The 18,586-nt window shown below is 49.3% G+C and overlaps 2 protein-coding genes across 13 annotated transcripts in view; one reads left to right on the plus strand and one right to left on the minus strand.

Moving 5' to 3' along the window:
* Nucleotides 1–18,586, minus strand: part of LOC113881004 (atypical chemokine receptor 2-like) — a 99,180-nt gene that overhangs the window by 62,540 nt on the left and 18,054 nt on the right. For 5 of the 11 annotated variants that reach the window (XR_003507904.1, XR_003507902.1, XR_003507903.1 and 2 more), the window contains exons 4-7: nt 17,363–17,512; nt 15,622–16,074; nt 13,288–13,353; nt 10,737–10,881 (exon numbers count right to left, since the gene is read on the minus strand). The gene's annotated coding sequence lies outside the window, so the exon portion shown is untranslated. Of the gene's footprint in view, nt 1–2,088; nt 2,129–3,501; nt 3,587–10,736; nt 10,885–13,236; nt 13,354–13,494; nt 13,585–15,621; nt 16,075–17,362; nt 17,513–18,586 lie in introns of those variants that run through there. The other 6 variants (XR_003507907.1, XR_003507906.1, XM_027523760.1 and 3 more) reach the window with 6 other exon arrangements.
* The window catches only part of CCDC13 (coiled-coil domain containing 13), a 34,374-nt gene that overhangs the window by 1,554 nt on the left and 14,234 nt on the right, over nt 1–18,586 (plus strand). For both annotated transcript variants that reach the window (XM_027523748.1, XM_027523749.1), the window contains exons 3-9: nt 3,478–3,626; nt 7,079–7,221; nt 8,811–8,900; nt 13,429–13,545; nt 14,752–14,856; nt 17,384–17,542; nt 18,168–18,344. In XM_027523748.1, the coding sequence (XP_027379549.1) occupies nt 3,478–3,626; nt 7,079–7,221; nt 8,811–8,900; nt 13,429–13,545; nt 14,752–14,856; nt 17,384–17,542; nt 18,168–18,344 (940 nt within the window). The remainder of the gene's footprint in view (nt 1–3,477; nt 3,627–7,078; nt 7,222–8,810; nt 8,901–13,428; nt 13,546–14,751; nt 14,857–17,383; nt 17,543–18,167; nt 18,345–18,586) is intronic.

The raw sequence follows: 18,586 nt of genomic DNA on the forward strand, positions 1-18,586 counted from the left end.
TGATGACTCACAGATGACCACTGCTCCAAATCTCATCTGAGATTGTTCTGCCCCAACTTCCCTTTCCTGACACACAAGGACACAAACCTACCTCTCATAAAGAAGCACTTGATGGATTGCTTTTATATAGTTGGTGAAAAGGTTGAAGAGTCCAAAATCTTCTCATTTTCCTCTAAATTTGTCATACAGATGCAGTGATTTATATAGGCTATTAGAAGCAGAAGTCTCAATTGATACCAAAGTTTGCTAGCCAGTTTGCTAAAAAAAAAATCACAGCAGTTGTTGAGCTATTTCTTTGCTTCTGGTTTCACCCAGAATCTATTTTCTCCATCTACAAATTCTACTTTTCATGGTTTCTCAGTTTTCACAATGTTCTACTGAAAAAGCTAATTAGAAAAAAATTAAGATGTCAATAATTGAAAAATTCATAGGGTTCCTAAATATTAGATCTAAGTTAACCCCAGACCGATTTCCAAATGATCTTTACCCAAGTCGGAGAAAGTGGAATTTGTGGATATCCAACAATATTATTAATAATATCCATTATCTAATAATTAGTTGAGCTTCCCATGTGGCTCAGTGGTAAAGAATCTGCCTGCAATGCAAGAGATCCAGGTTTGATTCCTGGGGCGGGAAGACCCTCTGGAGAAGGAAATGGCAACCCAGTCCAGTATCTTGCCTGGGAAATTCTGTGGACAGAGGAGCCTGGTGTGCTACAGTCCATGGGGTCACAAGAAAGTTGGACATGACTTAGCAACTAAACAAAACAACAATAATTACTGTTACCTTTGAGCTTCCCAATTGGCGCTAATGGTAAAGAACCAGCTTGCCAATGTAGGAGACGTAAGAGATGCAGGTTCAATCCCTGGGTCAGGAAGATCCCGGGAGGTGGGCATGGCAACCCACTCCAGATTTCTTTCCTGGAGAATCCCATGGACAGAGGGGCCTGGTGGACTACAGTCCATAGGTTGCAAAGAGTCGGACAACTTAAGCAACTGAGCAGACACACATGCATAATTTCTATAACTTATTTACTTCCTGAGCAACTGCCTCTATGGAGCTGGTTTCGTGCCTAATGATAGAAACAATCACAGACCCATCAATCACATGTTTCTCATGTTTTAAAGTTCTGAAAAAAGCGTTGCAAAACAACGTAGAACATGCAATACCAGTCGCCTATTCTGATTTCCTATTGGATTAACCTGAGACCCAGAGCCCTGGCCTCAACTTAAGGCTTAGACAATCCTCTTTGGTCTTCTAATTGTTGTCCAGTCACTCAGTCATGTCCAACTCTTTGTGACCCCATGGACTGCAATACGCCAGGTTTCCCTGTCCTTCACCATCTCCCAGATGCTCCATCTTGCTCAAACTCATGTCCATTTAGTCAGTGATGCCATCCAACCATCTTGTCCTTTGTGGTCCTCTTCTCCTCCTGCCTTCAATCTTTCCCAGCATTAGGGTCTTTTCTAATGAGTCAGTTCTTCACATCAGGTGGCCAAAGTATTGGAGCTTCAGCTTTAGCCTCAGTCCTTCCAATGAATATTCAGGGTTGGTTTCCTTTAGGATTGACTACTTTGATCTCCTTGCAGTCCAAGGGACTTGATTTCAAGAGGCTTCTCCAATACCATAGTTCAAAAGCATCAAGTCTTCAGCACTCAGCTTTCTTCACAGTCCAACTCTCACATCCATACATGACTACTGGAAAAACCATTGCTTTGACTAGATGGATCTTTGTTGGGAAAGTAATGTCTCTGCTTTTAATATGCTGTCAAGGTTTGTCATAGCTTTTCTTTTAGGGAGCAAGCGTCTTTTAATTTCATGGCTGCAGTCACTGTCCACAGTGGTTTTGGAGCCCCCAGAATAAAGCCTCTCACTGTTTCCATAGTTTTCCCATCTATTTGCCATGAAGTGATGGGACCGGATGCCATGATCTTTGGTTTTTTAATGTTGAGTTTTAAGCCAGCTGTTTCACTCTCCTCTTTCACAGTCATCAAGAGGTTCTTTAGTTCCTCTTTGCTTTCTGCCATAAGGGTGGTGTCATCTGCGTATCTGAGGTTATAGATATTTCTCCCGGCAATCTTGATTCCAGGTTGGGCTTCATCTAGTCCAGCATTTCGCATGATGTACTCTGCATAGAAGTTAAATAAGCAGGGTGAATATAAGCAGAGAAGTTAAATAAGAACAGAAGTTAAATAAGCCTTGACCTACTCCTTTCCCAATTTTGAACCAGTCCATTGTTCCATATCCGGTTCTAACTATTGCTTCTTGACCTGCATACAAGTTTCTCAGGAGGCAGGTAAGGTGGCCTGGTATTCCAACCTCTTTAAGAATTTTTCCACAGTTTGTTGTAATCCACACAGTCAAAGGCTTTAGCATAGTCAATGAAGCAGAAGTAGATGTTCTTCTGGAATTCTATTACTTTTTCTATAATCCAATATGCAAGTAAAACTAGAGGGCCTTCCCTGGTGGTCCATTGGTTGAGACTTTGCCTTCCAGTGCAGGAGCTGCAGATTCCTGTTGGAAAGCTAAGATCACACACATGCCTCGGGGCCAAAAAACTAAAACAAAAAAGAGAAGCAGGGCTTCCTCTGTGGTCCAGTGGGTTAAGAATCACCTTTCAATGCAGGGGACACCGATTCAATCCCTGGTCCAGGAAGACTCCACATACTGTGGGGCAACTAAGCCCATGCACCGCCACTAGAAGAAAGCCTTCACGCAGCAACCAAGACCCAGCGCAGCCAAAAATTTTTAAATAAATAATTTTAAATTATAAAAAGCACAGAAGCAGTATTGTAACAAATTCAATAAAGACTTTTAAAAATGGTCCACATCAAAAAATCTTTTAAAAATTAAGACTATAAATTTCTTGTAAGTATCACTTTAGCTGTTCACAAGTTTTCAGATATATTGCTTCTACAGTCAATCCATTCTAAATGCTTCATAATACACATTATGATTTCTTCTTAACCCATAAATAATCTAGCTGTGTGTGTGTGTGTGTGTGTGTGTATGTTTAGTTCTAAGCATATGACAACTTTGGAGTTCTTTTCTGAATTTTTGCCCTTTTTTAGTATTGATTTCTAATTTTAGATAATGAATATTTAAGAAAATGGTCTGCATGATGCTCATTATTTGGAGTTTGCTAAGATTGCCTTTGAAGACTACAATACATTTTTATGCATGTTCCATGGATGCTGGAATGGAGTATGAATTCTCTGGGCAGGGTTTTACATAGCTCTGTTGAACCCCTAGTAAACCATAGCATTCAAAGCTTGTTGCTCCTTTCACTTATGTGCATGTGTCCTTGATCATTGTTTTGAGAACAGTATGCTAAAAATCTGCTCATTGAGATTCCCCTTAATTCTTCATTCCTGTTTTATACAGACCAGTTCTAGTCACCACCCAGTACCCAGCCAGGGACAACAAACCTGGGCCACGGAGGCCTGAGCCCCCTGTGATTCTGCTTTTCCCTTGCAGGGTGCTTGAAGATGAGATCGAACAGCTTCGGGATCAACTCAGGGAAACAGTGGATGAGAACGGGCGATTATATAAGTTGCTGAAGGAGAGGGACTTTGAAATCAAACATCTCAAAAAGAAAATAGAAGAAGACAGATTTGCCTTTACAGGTAACTGCACTGCTATTATGACAGTTCCTACCCTTAAGTCTAGGTCGGCTGGCCCAGCTGCCATGGAGCCTACAGGGTGGACAAACAGCAAGTTCCAGAGGCAGGTGTGAAGAAAGAGTGCAAGGGTCAGCTGTAATCAAGCTTGTCCAGTTAAGTCTCAGAAATGAGGGATGGGGAGAGGAATGGAGCAGGCAGGGTGGGCCAGCATGCCAGGAACCGGGAGCAGCAGAGGCAGAGGACAGGCATTCCAGGCAGTGTGGGTGAAGCCGCTGGGACTCATGACAGTTCTCCATGGCATCTGCTGCATGTTCGGTGGGCTGATGGCATCCATTCTATCTCGATACTCTGACTCAAACATGGACGTGAAAAAAGCCCCAGTAGAAGTAAGCATTTACTCTATACCTCTTGCTGTTACTGGGCGAGAAGGGTAGACAAGACAGGGAATTTGGCTGTTCCCATGGGGATTTCCTGGAATCCAGCAGCATCTAGAGTGGACCTTGTCTCTTCAGGTCTGACTTGGACCTTGGCTCTGCTGCTTGAGACCTTGACCCCATGGGCCTGTTAGGGACCCTGGGTATGTTAGCCCTGTGGGTGTGGACTGGACATTGACCACTGACTCTGTGGTTCTAAGCTAGACCTTATTCTTACAGACCTGGTAGAGACCTTGGCCCTGGCTGTCCTCTGCTCCATGCATTGAGCAATTCCCAGGTGGCTGACTAAAAAAGTACAAAGTCGGTGTCACCAATCACAGAGGGCAATACGTCTCACCTGGCATCTGCTGCAGTGTCCCCCTCTGCCTTTGCTAGTAAATGCCCTTGAGAGTAGGTGTACCCAGAGGACCAGTGCTGAATTAAAAAGCAAGGGAAATTTGGTATCTTAAAAACTCTTATGCCTCCCTCCATTCTTTGGCCTTTTCTGTCTAAAAATAAAGCTATACTGAAGAGAAGGTAACACCTAACCTGGCTTGGGTTTCAGATGCAAAGGGGCAGCTTTTGCAACGCTGTCTCTCAAGGCTGAGAGGCTCCAGGGGAAGAGGAGATGCCTTCATGTTTTGAAGAGGAAAGTCTGACAGGCTCAGTTCATGTCTCTAAACCAGGCTGCTGACAGCTGATAAACTGGTTTTCCTTTGGCTGGATTTTTCGTGTTTGCTTTAGTTTTTCCATCGCTTTGTACAATTCTTTAATGATTGCACTAGTGCTTACAACACATATAACTTTTCATGGCCTACTTAGAAATATTATTTTACCACTCAAGTGGGATGAAGAAACTTTACCACCATATGGATCCCTTTACCCTCCCCCTTACAGTACAACTCTTAAGTATTGTATCTGTATATGTTGAAAATCTCATCAGAGAATGCTATTGTATTTGCTTTCAACCATTATACATGAACCATGAACTTCCAAATGTTGGATTTAGAAAAGGCAGAGGAAGCAGAGATCAAATTGCCAACATCTGTTGGATCATCAAAAAAGCAAGAGTGTTCCAGAAAAACATCTACTTCTGCCTTATTGACTATGCCAAAGCCTTTGACTGTGTGGATCACAACAAACTGTGGAAAATTCTTAAAGAGATGGGAATACCAGACCCCCTGACCTGCCTCTTGAGAAACCTATATGCAGGTCAGGAAGCAACAGTTAAAACTGGACATGGAACAACAGACTGGTTCCAAATAGGAAAAGGAGTATGTCAAGGCTGTATATTGTCACCCTGCTTATTTAACTTACATGCAGAGTACATCATGAGAAACGCTGGGCTGGAGGAAGCACAAGCTGGAATCAAGACTGCCAGAAGAAATATCAATAACCTCATATATGCATATGACACCACCCTTATGGCAGAAAGTGAAGAAAAACTAAAGAGCCTCTTGATGAAAGTGAAAGAGGAGAGTGAAAAAGTTGACTTAAAACTCAACATTCAGAAAACTAAGATCATGGCATCTGGTCTCATCTTCATGGCAAATAGATGGGGAAACAGTAGAAACAGTGACAGACTTTATTTTTCACTGCAGATGGTGACTGCAGCAATGAAATTAAAAGACGCTTGCTCCTTGGAAGAAAAGCTATGCCCAACCTAGACAGCATATTAAAAAGCAGAGACATTACTTTTCCAACAAAGATCCGTCTAGTCAAAGCTATGGTTTTTCCAGTCGTCATGTATGGATGTGAGAGTTGGACTATAAAGAAAGCTGAGCACCAAAGAATTGATGCTTTTGCACTGTGGTGTTGGAGAAGACTCTTGAGAGTCCCTTGGACTGCAAGAAGATCCAACAGTCCATCCTGAAGGAAATCAGTCCTGAATGTTCATTGGAAGGACTGATATTGAAGTTGAAACTCCAATACTTTGGCCACCTGATGCGAAGAACTGACTCATTGGAAAAGATCCTGATGCTGGCAAAGATTGAGGGCAGGAGGAGAAGGGGACGACAGAGGATGAGAGGATGAGATGGCTGGATGGCATCACCGACTCAATGGACCTGAGTTTGAGTAAACTCCAGGAGCTGGTGATAGACAGGGAGGCCTGGCGTGCTGCCGTCCATGGGGTTGCAAAGAGTCGGACATGACTGAACGATTGAACTGAACTGAATTATATTAATACATATTTTAAAGAACTTAACGATATAAAATATTCTATTTACCCAGATATTTTACCATTTCTGTGCTTGCCCATTTACTGCTGCCCCTACTATCATGGGGTTGGCAGCTTCAAGAGTGGGGCTTGGGCTTCCCTGATGGCTCAGTGATAAAGATTCCACCTGCCAATGCAGGAGACGCCAGTTCAATCCCTGATCCGGGAAGATCCCACATGCCTCAGAGCAATTAAGCCCATGCACCACAACTATTGAGCCTGTGCTCTACAGGCCAAGAGCCACAACTACTGAGCATGGGTGTTGCACCTACTGAAGCCCGTGCATCCTCGAGCCCATGCTCTGCAGCAAGAGAAGCCACAGCATTGAGAAGCTGGGAATTGCAACTAGAGAGTAGCCCCTGCTTGCTGCAATAATGAAGACCCAGCACAGTCAAAAATAAATAAATTAAAATTATTTTTAAAAAATAGTGGGGCTTGTCTGAAGACAGTTGGGAAAGAATAAGCAAAAGAAAAGGATTTCCCCCATTCACTCTGAGCCCACTGCCTGCCCTTTGGACGAGAGAGGGCAGATTGCTTTGACCTCTTTCTGATGTCTAGTTCCAGGATTTGTAATGCTTTTGAGTCCTGGGAGGGAAACATAACCAGAAAACTCACCACTGGACCATCTGTACTTCTAGGTTTCGTTTCCTTCCCCAGGTTCTTTCTCCTCACGTGTCCTCACCCTCTTCAACAGACATGAGGTGGCCGAGGGCAGCTACTCCTTGTTTCCCCAGTCACTGCCTGGCCCAGGTCAGCAGCAGCAAGCTTATTCAAACATGCGGGCCTGTGTTTTTAATGGACCTCACCGTTTCCCTTCATTTTAGGGACAGCTGGTGTGGCTGGGGATGTGATTGCCACCAAAATCGTCGAGCTGTCCAAAAAGAACCGGGTGCTGATGGCAGAGTCCGAGGGTGCGAAGACCAGAGTGCGGCAGCTCAGCAACCGCATCCAGGAGCTGGAGCAGGAGGTGAGGAATCTCAGGTGCCCCTGCCCCGGGGGCTCCTCACACCCCACGCCACTCCTCCAGAGAGGGAACGCACTTACATGCTTTGGGTCCTTTGCAAGGACTTTGGGTCAGTGTTTGCCCTGAGTCCCTCAGTCTGTCCCATCCTGAGAGGGGACTGTTGGAAAGCAAGGAAGAAGCAGGCCTGGAAAGGTAACCCAGCACACTGGAAAGGATGCAGGCCTGGAGCCTGACCACCCAGGTGTGAATGTCAGCTCCACCACTGACTTGCATTGTGACTTTGGGCCAGTTACAGTCTCCCTGTGCCTCAGTTTCCTCCACCTGTCACATGGCAGTGATAATGGTGCTCACCTCAAGGTTTTCTGAGGATTAAATGACTTACTGTTGTAAAACGCTTAGAACAGAGCCTAGCAGGTATTTAGCACCAGAAAGATGTTGTTAGATACATGATCAGGGATTCTGGCTAACTTGAAGCTAGAACCAGGAACATTCCATCAGTTCGTCCCCTGTTCGTCCACCTTCCCTCTCTGCCACCCCTGCCTCTCACAGCTAATCATAAACGCCTCCAGCTGAGCGAGGGCACAGCCCCAGCGGCTCATGGTCCTTCAGGAGCTGGAATGAACCTACGTGCATAGCTTCTCCTTATGTGGCTGGAGGAGCCGAGGCTGGCAGAGGTTAAGAGGCTTTCTCAAGTCACACAGCATGTGGTGGTGCCAGACTTCAAATCCAGTTCTGTTGTTCTCCAAAACCCTCCTCAGTCATTATACTTGGCATTGCATTAGAGCTTCTTTATTCTATAACAAATTTTTTTTTGAGAACCATCTCAGGCTCTGTTCCAGACCCTGGGGAGACTGTGAAGAGCAAAATAGGCCTGATTCTTTTCCTCCTGGAGTCAGACCAGCAGCGGGGGCCCTTCAAGGAGGTAGCACGGGCAGTGGGTCCCTGGAGGATGAGAAGGGGCCAGACTCGGAGGGTTGAGGCAGGGGCCTCCAGACAGAGGACCCAGCAGGTGCAAGGACCTAAATATGGATAAAGGCCTGAAAGAGGGCCAATGTGGCCAAGCGTGGATCAAGGTGAGGTGAAAGAGGTGGGAGAGCGGGTCGTGCCCAACCATGTCAGACAAGCGTGGTCTTGGTGTGAAGGACAACTGGGAAGCCCTTAAAGGGTCAGTTGACTGTCTGTATATAGCAGCGGTCTTGGCCACCAGGCCACAAGCCTGTTAGGCAGGTTTCTTAGCATCTCCGACCTTGTTTCCTTGAGTGTAAGGTGAAGTCCGTAATTCCTTTTCTGTCTCCCAGGCTGTTGTTAGATGCAGATCATGGCTGCAGAATCATTATTTATTAAGCTGTTCATGAATCCTAAGGCTACTCCACTGTGACTGGGGAATGGGGCAAACAATCAATTAAACCTTTTCCCATCGCAAAGCAGCTTGTAAAGGACAGTTCTTCCATTAATGGGCCTTAAAGTGAGCTGAAGAGACAGGCTACTGAGATCGGTGACCGCACATCCGACGGCAGCACCAGAGCACTTCCCGCAAGGTGCCACAACCACTGAGCAGAATTAAATATTAAGTGCCAGGTTTGCTTTTTCAGCTGCAGATAGCCCAGGCCAGGCTGCCAGCCAAGGGATCCACTGACGCAGGAGCCAAGCCACCAAGGACCCAGATGGGAGACAGAGTCTTGGTATGAATTCCCTTCTGTGCTGGGGAGTGTGTGAGGCAGCCATGGGCCTGGGCCTCCCCTCTTCCATGGGGGCGCAGGTGTCTCTCTCCAGGGTCTACCTCCACCCCACTGCTGAGCTGGTGCCACCACTGCAGCAGCATCCTCAGAGTAGCCATCAGGGCACAGTGACCAAGTCTACCATCTGAGGCCAGGAATGCCCCAGTGAAGGCTAGTGAGGGTCTAATTGATTTAGTTCCCAGAGAGGGAGGTCAGCAGGGGCCTGAGGACCCCGGAATCCTAGAATTTCAGGATCAGGAGGGAAGGCCTGGTGTAGCTGGCCTCCCACTCTCAGCCCAGCCATGAAGGATCTCCGTTACAGCCTTCACTGGTGAGACATCCAGCCTCTACCTTACCCCAGGGACAGGGATCTCACTCGTCCTCAATGGAACCCTGGTTTTGGAAGGAGGCAGTCCATATTGTGGGAAGTCTTCCCTTGGTGGAACTCCAAATCTACAGAGTAAAAGTGATTACTGGGAATGGGGGCTATTTCCAAGATTCCATTTTTACGTAGCCAATGAGCCTCCATGAAACCTAGGACATGGGAATTACAACTCCATGAAAGGAAGGCAGCCTGACCCAGTGGGCTACTGGTGAGGGGCACCAAACCCAAGCCAGACAATAAATAGCTCAGAGTCTCAAGGACAGGCTTCCCAGGTGGTTCAGTGGTAAAGAGTCTGCCTGCCAATGTAGGAGACAGAGGAGATGCAGGTTCAGTCCCTGGGTTGCGAAGATCCCTTGGAGAAGGGGCATGGCAACCCACTCCAGTATTCTTGCCTGGAGAATCCCCATGGACCGAGGAGCCTGACGGGCTACATTCCATGGGGTCACAAAGAGTCAGACATGACTGAGCAACCGAGTACACACTCAAGAACATCCCAGGAGGCCTCCCCACGGTTTTGTTTTTGTTTTTTTGGCTGCACCATGTGGTTTATGAGATCTTAGTTCCCTGATCAGAGATTGAACCCGGGGCCCCAGCAGTGAGAGCACCAAGTTCTAATCACTGGACAGCCAAGGAAATCTCTCCATCGTTTTCTTAAGCCAAATGAGTTGGTGAAACGGAATCCAAGCCTCAGTACTCCCAGTTCGGTGCCCCCTTTTCCACCCAATCTTCCCTGTTGTCTATGACTCAGGGTCAAGCCACTTCATGCCTGTCTCAAGGAGAATTCAGTCCTCTCCTCGGTGTACAGTGATGGGCCCCTCCATGTACAGGGTGACATATCTCTTGAAGGCTAGTCTTGTGTAGACCTGTCTCATTGCTAGGGAGGCAGTGGAGGGGCTCCGCCCTCAGCGGGGGCCAGTCTGGGTGTCATTCAGCGCTTTTCCCAGCTCTAGGGGATGCTGCTAAGCTGCCCCATGTACATCCACATCTCTGAGTGGGACTGTGCTGGGTGGGAAACTGCTCATTCGGTCACTTGTTGAACCTGATGGAATTTTCTGTAACACAGAGAATCAAAGACCAGCCCACTGTCCACAATAGGGGAGATGAGTAGGCATACTGAAGGGAGGAGGCGGGGACAGGGCCCTCAGGGAGAGCCCCCTGGCTTGGAGTTCACAGAGGGAACGCACTCCACCCGAGGCAGCCAGGAGGTGGGATGGGCAAGGGCTTCCTGAGGTGGCCTTGCTGGAGTAGGAAGGTAGGGGTGGCCCTTCCAGCAGAAGCAGCGTAAGCTCAGAGCAGGAAAGCGTCACTGTTCCTATTCTGTTTGTTAGCTGGGCATCAGTTAGACAACATTTGGCTGCAGCCCAGGGCCCATGAGGAGGAAAAGGGGAACATAAACAAAGCTGGGGTGGAGTCACCTGCGGAAGGAAGCCTTGACAGTAGCTGGAGGAGGAGTTCCAACTTCGTTCTCTGGCAGCAGGGAGCCTGGGAGGTTTCTGATGGAAGCGTGGGTGGTGGGCTGCAGTCTCCACTCCTCAGGACACAGGTCTTCCCGGGCCTCTTCTACTGAGAGCGAGAACAATAGCCATGTCCCTCTCATTAGACTGTTCAGCCCAACCCAGGCCTGGGTCATGCTCCATAGCCTGCGGGCTCACCCCCGACTGGGCCCAGAGCTCCAAGTGCATTCCAGAGTAGAGCTGAATAGCCTCTCTGCATGGGGCCTCATGAAGCTGTTGTTGTGTGTGGCCTTGGCACTGTCTGCTCCCCCTGGACACCGGTTCAGGTATTCCCTCAGGGGAGAAAGCCAAGACCCCCAGAAAGCCTGTGGTATCTCACTCTGGGCAGAAACAGCTCTGAAATGCCAAGGAGGTGGGGTTGGCACAGCTTCCCGAGTTGGGGGTGAGGTGTGGAGCCTGGCAGAGTAGATGGGGTGATGCCCTCACCAGAACACCATCTAACCCTCAGCCACTTTTGCCAGCTGCCGCCCCAAGCCAAGTTATGCTCTCTGGGCATCACCATCTGTCAGAATCTGCCCCAGGGAGCACCTTTACAAGCATTATCCCATCAACACTCACAGGCACCCCAGGGGCTGGTATAAGATTGCCCCCATTTCACAGGCGAGAAAATGAGGCTTGGAGAGGTGTGAGGTTGCCCGGGCTCCAGATCGAGATGCAATCCGAGTGCCCTTTCTGTGCCCTCATGCTCTCAAGTGCTCTCTCAGCTCTTGCACCACCACCCACCAGAGCCTGGGGGATAGGGCGGGAGGGGGTTGTCAGGCAGGGGCTGCTGCTTCCTAACCCAGGGCAGATTCAAAGCAGCACCTTAGCAGGGGGCAGACAGGCCCCCAACAGCAGTGGGAAGGGATGGCAGACAGCCAGACGGGGGAAGGACAGACAAAAAAAAGATGCCCTTGTGTTTTGCCTAAGTTCTCCGGTTGCAAATTCTGCTCACACTGGTTACTCTATTTAGCCTCATGGTGGCGCTGTGAGGATGCAAGCATTTCCTAGATGAGACCCGCCCCCCCATGAGTCCAGGCTTTGCTGGCTGTGTGTGCAGGTCTAGTTACTTTGATCAGTGGTTTTCACAGGGGCTGCCCAGAACCTCTGGGGTCTATGGAGCTCCCCACCCCCAGTCTCCTAGGGTCTATCTTTCACTAGAATTCCCCGGAAGTTTTAATCTGTGTCTGCTAAGAAAAATTGAGAAAGCTGCTGCGGTATCCACCTTGTTTCCCAGAAGTTTACTCCACCTGATGTCTTGGGACAGGAGCAGATGGTCTGTGTCACTGCCAGTGGGACCCTCAGCCCACCAACCAGTGTACCTGTTGCCATCATGCCAGGGCATCAGCAGCAGCTTAAATTTGGAAAATCAGTTGGTGCAAGGGAAGGACTAGGCTCCTAATTCTACTGCTGCCACCTCAGCCAGCTGTGTGCCTGAGAGGGCATGTATTTCCCTCCTCAGGAACTTATTTTCATCACCTATGGAAAAGGTTTGAATGGGCTGACCCTGGAGTCCCTTTAATGCCAAAGTTCTGTGAGCCTCAGGAACTTCTATTGAAGTCAGAAATGGGGAGCACATTAACTCCCCATTTTGAGAAAAATTTCATCCAAATAGTTTACATGAAATATTATTATTAAAAAAAAAAAAACACTGCTAAGAACTCTAACAGGCAGAGTTTTCATGGTTCCTGCAATTCTTTATACCACAGAAATGGAGCACTGGGGGATTAAACTGGTCCTTATTTCTTTTTTCAAAAAATAATGTTATTCATTTATTTATTTATTTTTGGCTGTGCTGAGTCTTCACTGGTGCAAGGGCTTTTCTCTAGTTGCGGTGTGCAGGCTTCTCATTGGGTAACTTTTCTTGTTGCAGAGCACTAGGGCACATGGGCTTCAGGAGTTGCAGCTCTTGGGCTCTAGAGCACAGGCTCAGTACCTGTGGCACATGGGCACAGTTGCTCCGCTGCATGTGGGATCTTCCCAGATAAAGGATTGAACCCATGTCTTCTGCATTGGCAGGCAAATTCTTTGCCAGTGAGCCCCCAGGGAAACCCTGGGTCCTTATTTCTATTTAGTGAACTTACTGCCAGGAAAGCCCAAGGCCCAGTCTGACAATTCTAGGAGAGGGAGGCCCTGAGTTAGAATGTTTGTGGCCCTCCTGCCAAGCTAAACCCGTTCCCTCTTCATCCTGAGTGAGGGTGGATTTGCTGTGATACCAGTCTCTACACACAGTAGAGAGCCTACAGTCTGTGTCTGGGGAGGTGGGGAACAGCCTCCTCCAGATGCTCCCTGTCTGTGGTCAACCACAGGTGTCCACACATGTGTGGCCACACTTGAGCACAGGGCTCAGGCCCCAGCATTGGGCTGCCAGGATCCACACCCCTGCTCCCCTTTACCAGGTCCCTCAAGCCAAGGGGCTCACCTTGCACCAGCCTCTGCTTTGCATCCACAATGGTCTGACGGCAGGACCTACCTCACAGCGCGTATGATGATGAGATGGGCTCCTCTTGTTGAGCCTCAGCGTGGTACCTGCACACACCTGGAGAAATGAGGGCTGTGAGTATTATTACTATTTAGGCTTCAAGTGACCTCTCTCCCTGTCTTTCCCAACCAGCCGGAGAACCCAGAGGTGAAAGTCTTGCAGGACAGGCTGGCGGCCACAAACTTGAAGATGAGTGACCTCCGCAACCAGATCCAGGCTGTGAAGCAGGAGCTCCGGATGGCCCAGAAGGTACTTCTGGGTCAGAGTTCAGGTCTTCTTGCATGGCTGGGACTAGGGCTGGGAAGGGCACGGCTGGACAATGGCTTCCATTCAGGAGCTTGGTCCCGTGAGCATCATGTTGCTTGTTCTGGGTCAGGCTCCAGATCCAGTAACATCCTTCCACCAGCTCTTTAAACAGACTCATCTGGTAAGGGGGATTGCTGGCTGCCTGCAGGTCCCTGCACAGAGGCCCTTGTGGTGCCCACCCAACCCTGGATGGAAGACAGTGCTGTCCACCCTAGAAAGTCCCTTAAACCTTCCCTGAGCTATGTGTACCCCAAAAGACCCTGGATGTCTCCTTAATAAGCCACCTTGGACTTGGAAGCCTACCAAGACCCACCTCCTGTCCGCTGCTGTCTCTAATATTAGAAAATGGAAAGGTTGTTTGTGGATTAAAGGCCCCTTTCAAAGGAAAATGCTCAGACTTGGGAGGCAGGCCCAGCTGGTTCATTATTTATTTTTATTTACATAGTGAATTCTCTGGCATTTGTCTTCCCTGCTGGAACCACTCAGACCAGCCAAGATTTCCAAAACAGAGTTCTATTGTGGAAACAAGCACCAGAGACTTGGTACGCTAGATCAGTTTCCGTGACAGGCTACAGAGGGCCCCAGGGCACAAGCTGGGGTGTACTGTTTCTACCTCAAAGCCTTGAGGTTGAGCCTGAACATCTCCCTGTAACAACCACAAATCTGGGCCCTTCTGGAAGCAAACATCCCCAGGTGGCATTTGGTAGGCCCCTGCCTTGCTGCACTCAGACACGGCCCCTCGTCTGTGGCTTTGCACGGAGGGCAAGGCCCTGTGGTGAGGTCGTCCCTGTAACCTCCAGAACAATCTCAGTTCAGGGTGACAGGGGAACAAATTTAGGAAGCAGGTCCTGGTCAACTTTGTGATTCATTCATCCCAGAATGTGTCAAGAGCAGGCGGCCCCACCTGGGCACTGTCAGCAGTTCCTTGTCTGCTCGGAGCATCACCGGGAAGTGCTGGGGAAGGTGGGTTTACTGCTTTCCCAGGGAGAGCTGCTCATAGAGCGTGGTCAACTGGCCTTTGAGGTGGGGAGACGGGAGAGGGGGGTGGTTGTGCAGGTGGAGGCCGGGTCTTCTGGGAACGCCAGGCACCCAGCACTGTTTCTGCACATACTGTGCTTTGGGTCATACTGAAGGCCCCACCTTTTTCAGGTTTTGACTAGTGAGGTTGGGGAAGATGTGAACATCCAGCAGCTCCTGTCCTCGCCTGGGACCTGGAGGGGTCGGGCTCAACAGATCCTTGTCCTGCAGAGCAAGGTGAGTGAGTCATCAGGCTCCTCCTGGCCCTGAACGTAAGGCTTGAGATGCCCTAGAAAGACCCACGATGACCCACATTAAGAGACACAGAACCCAAAAAAGGCCTTTAGATTCTGCGGAGTGCACTCGCAACGCTGTTGTTTCACATTTTCCCCAACCAGCCTGATTTTCATTTGTTGTTTAATGAACAGGCATTTATGGAACACTACATGCCAGGCACTGGCGCTCAACAAATGCCTTTGATTTATTTCACTCCAGGCAGATTTTTTTCCCCCTAGTTCATGTAAATTTGCATGACTATTGTAGGCTTTTTCCAGTTTTGTCCAAATGCTTGCAGGCTTTTGAAAGTTTCAATTACCCACCCCACCCCCCACCAAAAAAAACTTAGCCTGTCTCCCTTTTTATGTTCTAAATATTTTGGAGCATTTCTGGGAGATGGTGAAAGACAGAGAAGCCTGGCATACTGCAGTCCATGGGGTCGCAAAGAATCGGACACGACTGAGTGACTGAACAGCAACAAAGAGGCTGGGAGTAGGGGCTCCGCAGCCATACTGCTTGGATTCAAATCTTCGCTCTCTGAGACTTCCCTGGTGGTCCAGTGGCTAAGACTCCATGCTCCCAATGCAGGGGGCCTGGATTTGATCCCTGATTGGGGAACTGGATCCCACATCCCACAACTAACACGTGTCCCAACTGAGACCTAGTACGGCCAAATACATAAATATATATTTTTTAAAAACCAGCAAATATTAGCTCTCCACTCACCAACTGTGTGGCCTCAGGCAAAATGCTTCATCTCTGTGTCTCAGTTCCCTCCTCTTTGTACTGTGGATAATGACGGCATCTACCCTACAGGTTGTGGGGGTACTGAACGCGTGCACATGTGTAAATCGCTTGCCACAGTGCCTGGCATGGAGGAAACGCTGTCTGAGGTTAGCTGGACCAAGAAACTAAGAGGCATGCAATTAGGTGGGCCACTTCCACGATTTGCCACGCGCAGGTTCGCCTTCAACCCAGGTTCTCCAGTGGCTTGTACCCTCAGGGTCTCCTGTGGGATCCTTGAAGCCAAATGAAGAGGTCTCCAAAAAACTGTAATTAACAACCAGTGTGTGGCCTTGAGCTTCCAGAGACCTGAGTTTGAGTCTGGCCTCAGTCATTGGTCTACATGTTTGGTGTCTTTGAATAAATCTCTTCATCTCTGTGTCTCAGTCTCCGCACCTGTAAAATGGAGATAATAATACCTTCTTTATAGGATTGTTATGGGTTAGACAAAATAATGTTTGGGAAGCACCCAGCACAGTGCGTGGCCATAATAAGCACTCAGCACTTTAGTTATTGTTGTTAGTGTTGTGCTGCTGCTCCTGCTAAGTCACTTCAGTCGTGTCCGACTCTGTGCGACCCCATAGACGGCAGCCCACCAGGCTCCCCCGTCCCTGGGATTCTCCAGGCAAGAACACTGGAGTGGGTTGCATTAGTGTTGTAAAGCTGTGTAAATAAATGGTTAAAAGCAAGTGTTCTTTAGCGCTTAAATGGAATTACCACACAATGCCACAGGAGGGCGCTGATCCTGCAGCCCTTTACCAGGGATCCCAGTGAATTTTTCTCCTGGCCATGGACACAGGAACCCAGTGGGCTATGGTCCACACAGTGGCAAAGAGTCAGACATGACTGAGTGACTAACACTTTCAGGGTCACACCATGTATGTTGTGTTGACACAGAAATCAGGGTTAGAAGGGCCCTAGAGGTTATCCACATTAAACTCAAAGTGATAAAGCCATTGTTCTGTAGGATGACTTCCACCTGCCCTATGCTGAGGGCTTCCGCCGTCATTTTGAGGCCATTTTGGGGTTTCTCAAAGTTGCCTAACCTAGAAATCATCTATAGCACCTGTTTAAAATGAAAATCCCAGTGTTCTTCCCCTGGAGTGGGCCCCAAGATTTGTCACCCCAAGAAACATCTTGGGGATTCCCAGGCTCAGACAAGTTGGGATTCTGAACTCTCCTAACATACAGGGTGTACTCATAGATCCCCTACCCTTAACAGACGAGGGACCTGAGATTCAGAGAAGTAATCTGTGCAGAATCACAGCCAGCGAGGCTCTGAGCTGGTCTCCCAGCTTCCCCACCCTGCCCTCCCTTGCAGCATCTCCTGCAGGAACCTGTGGCCTCCCGAGGAGCATCCCCAGGCTCAGGTGGCCTGTCTGTTAGCTATTTCTGGTGCTGAGACCTGCTGTCCTTTCCCTCCCAAGTTCCCGGGGCTCCACATCTGCTTCTCGGCCTCAGAGATAGGGTGATTTCTCTCATTTCCTTTGAAGTTTCTCTTTGCCAAGCAAAGCCTCTCTGGTGTCTTCCCTTGTTCTGCTCAGGATGCTGCCACAGACCCCTTCCACCCCTCTCCTAGGGGCCTCCACACCCATCTGGAACTGTGGTGTCATTTGTCCAGGGGGGTCATGCATACATCACATTGCAGGGCGGCCCCTCTGAGGGGTCGAGTCTCACTGCAGACCTGTTGTGGAACCACCTTCAGGTTAGAGAGCTTGAGAAACAGCTGGGACAGACCCGGAGCCGGTCCGAAGAAACAGCCAGTGAGCTGTCTGTCTATCCTGACTCAAGGAAGCTGTCAGCCCAGGAGAAAAATCTGCTGTGCATCCGCAACCTGGAGAGGGAAAAACAGGAAGGATGGGAGGTAAGTGTGCCCGGCAGGAGGTCAGGGGCATGTGGGGCCGGGAGACCACAGCCACGTCTGTGAAGACTCAGAGGCTCTGAGGTTTGGGGTCACCTCTGTGCATGCTCCTCATGCCCTGCTGGTCCACCCTGAGCAGCCTGACTGGTTCCTCACCCCGAGCCCATTTCATGAATATCAAGGTGGCCCCATTATGGCTGTTATGGAGATGCTGGGCCTGAAACTAGCTCTTGATGGGGTGAGACACTTCAGTTTGAACATTAGGCTTAGTGTTGTCCACCGAAGCATGGCTTTTCTCTTTTCACCACCCAGGCAGGGATTGAGGGTCCTCAGAAGACACACTGGGACTTCCCAGGTGGCTCAGTGGTAAAGAACCCACCCGCCAATGCAGGAGATGCAAGAGATGTGGGTTCCCTGGGTCAGGAAGATCCTCTGAAGGAGGAGATGACAACCCACTCTAGCATTCTTGCCTGGAGAATCTCATGGACAGAGGAGCCCAGTGGGCTACAGTCCATGGGGTCCCAACCCCTCTCTGCTCTGGCCTCATCAGTGAGTGGCAGTGAAGGCTCAGCTGTGACCAAGGGTCCCACTCAGCCCTGCAGCCTGTGACTGCCCCCTCTGATTACAGAAACTTGTGGCGGAGCGGGATGCCCTCCAGAGAGAGCTCGAAGAGCTGAAAAAGAAGTTTGAGGGCATGAGGTCCAGGAACAAGGTGCTGTCGAGTGAAGTGAAGACCCTCAGGAGTCAGATGGGGACCCTTGTGGAGAAGGGCCGGCATGACGATGAGCTCATCGATGCCCTCATGGTACAGTTACCTCTGGGGCCCCCGCCCCAACCAGAGACCTGTGACCCAGTCCCAGCCCCCAGAGTCCTCATGCACCCCAACATGCCACCTGCATAACCCGGGAGCTCGTTGCTCTGCTGGGCCCAGCCCCAAAGCCTGGCGCTGGGCACAGGAGCAGCATGGAGGCTGCTGGAGGGCCAGCAGAGGACCTGCTGTGAGAGGTTGATGCCGGCCATGAGCCACTGAGCCTGTGGACCCCAAAG

Source organism: Bos indicus x Bos taurus, chromosome 22 (genome assembly GCF_003369695.1).
Source record: "Bos indicus x Bos taurus breed Angus x Brahman F1 hybrid chromosome 22, Bos_hybrid_MaternalHap_v2.0, whole genome shotgun sequence".
Taxonomy (NCBI): domain Eukaryota; kingdom Metazoa; phylum Chordata; class Mammalia; order Artiodactyla; family Bovidae; genus Bos; species Bos indicus x Bos taurus.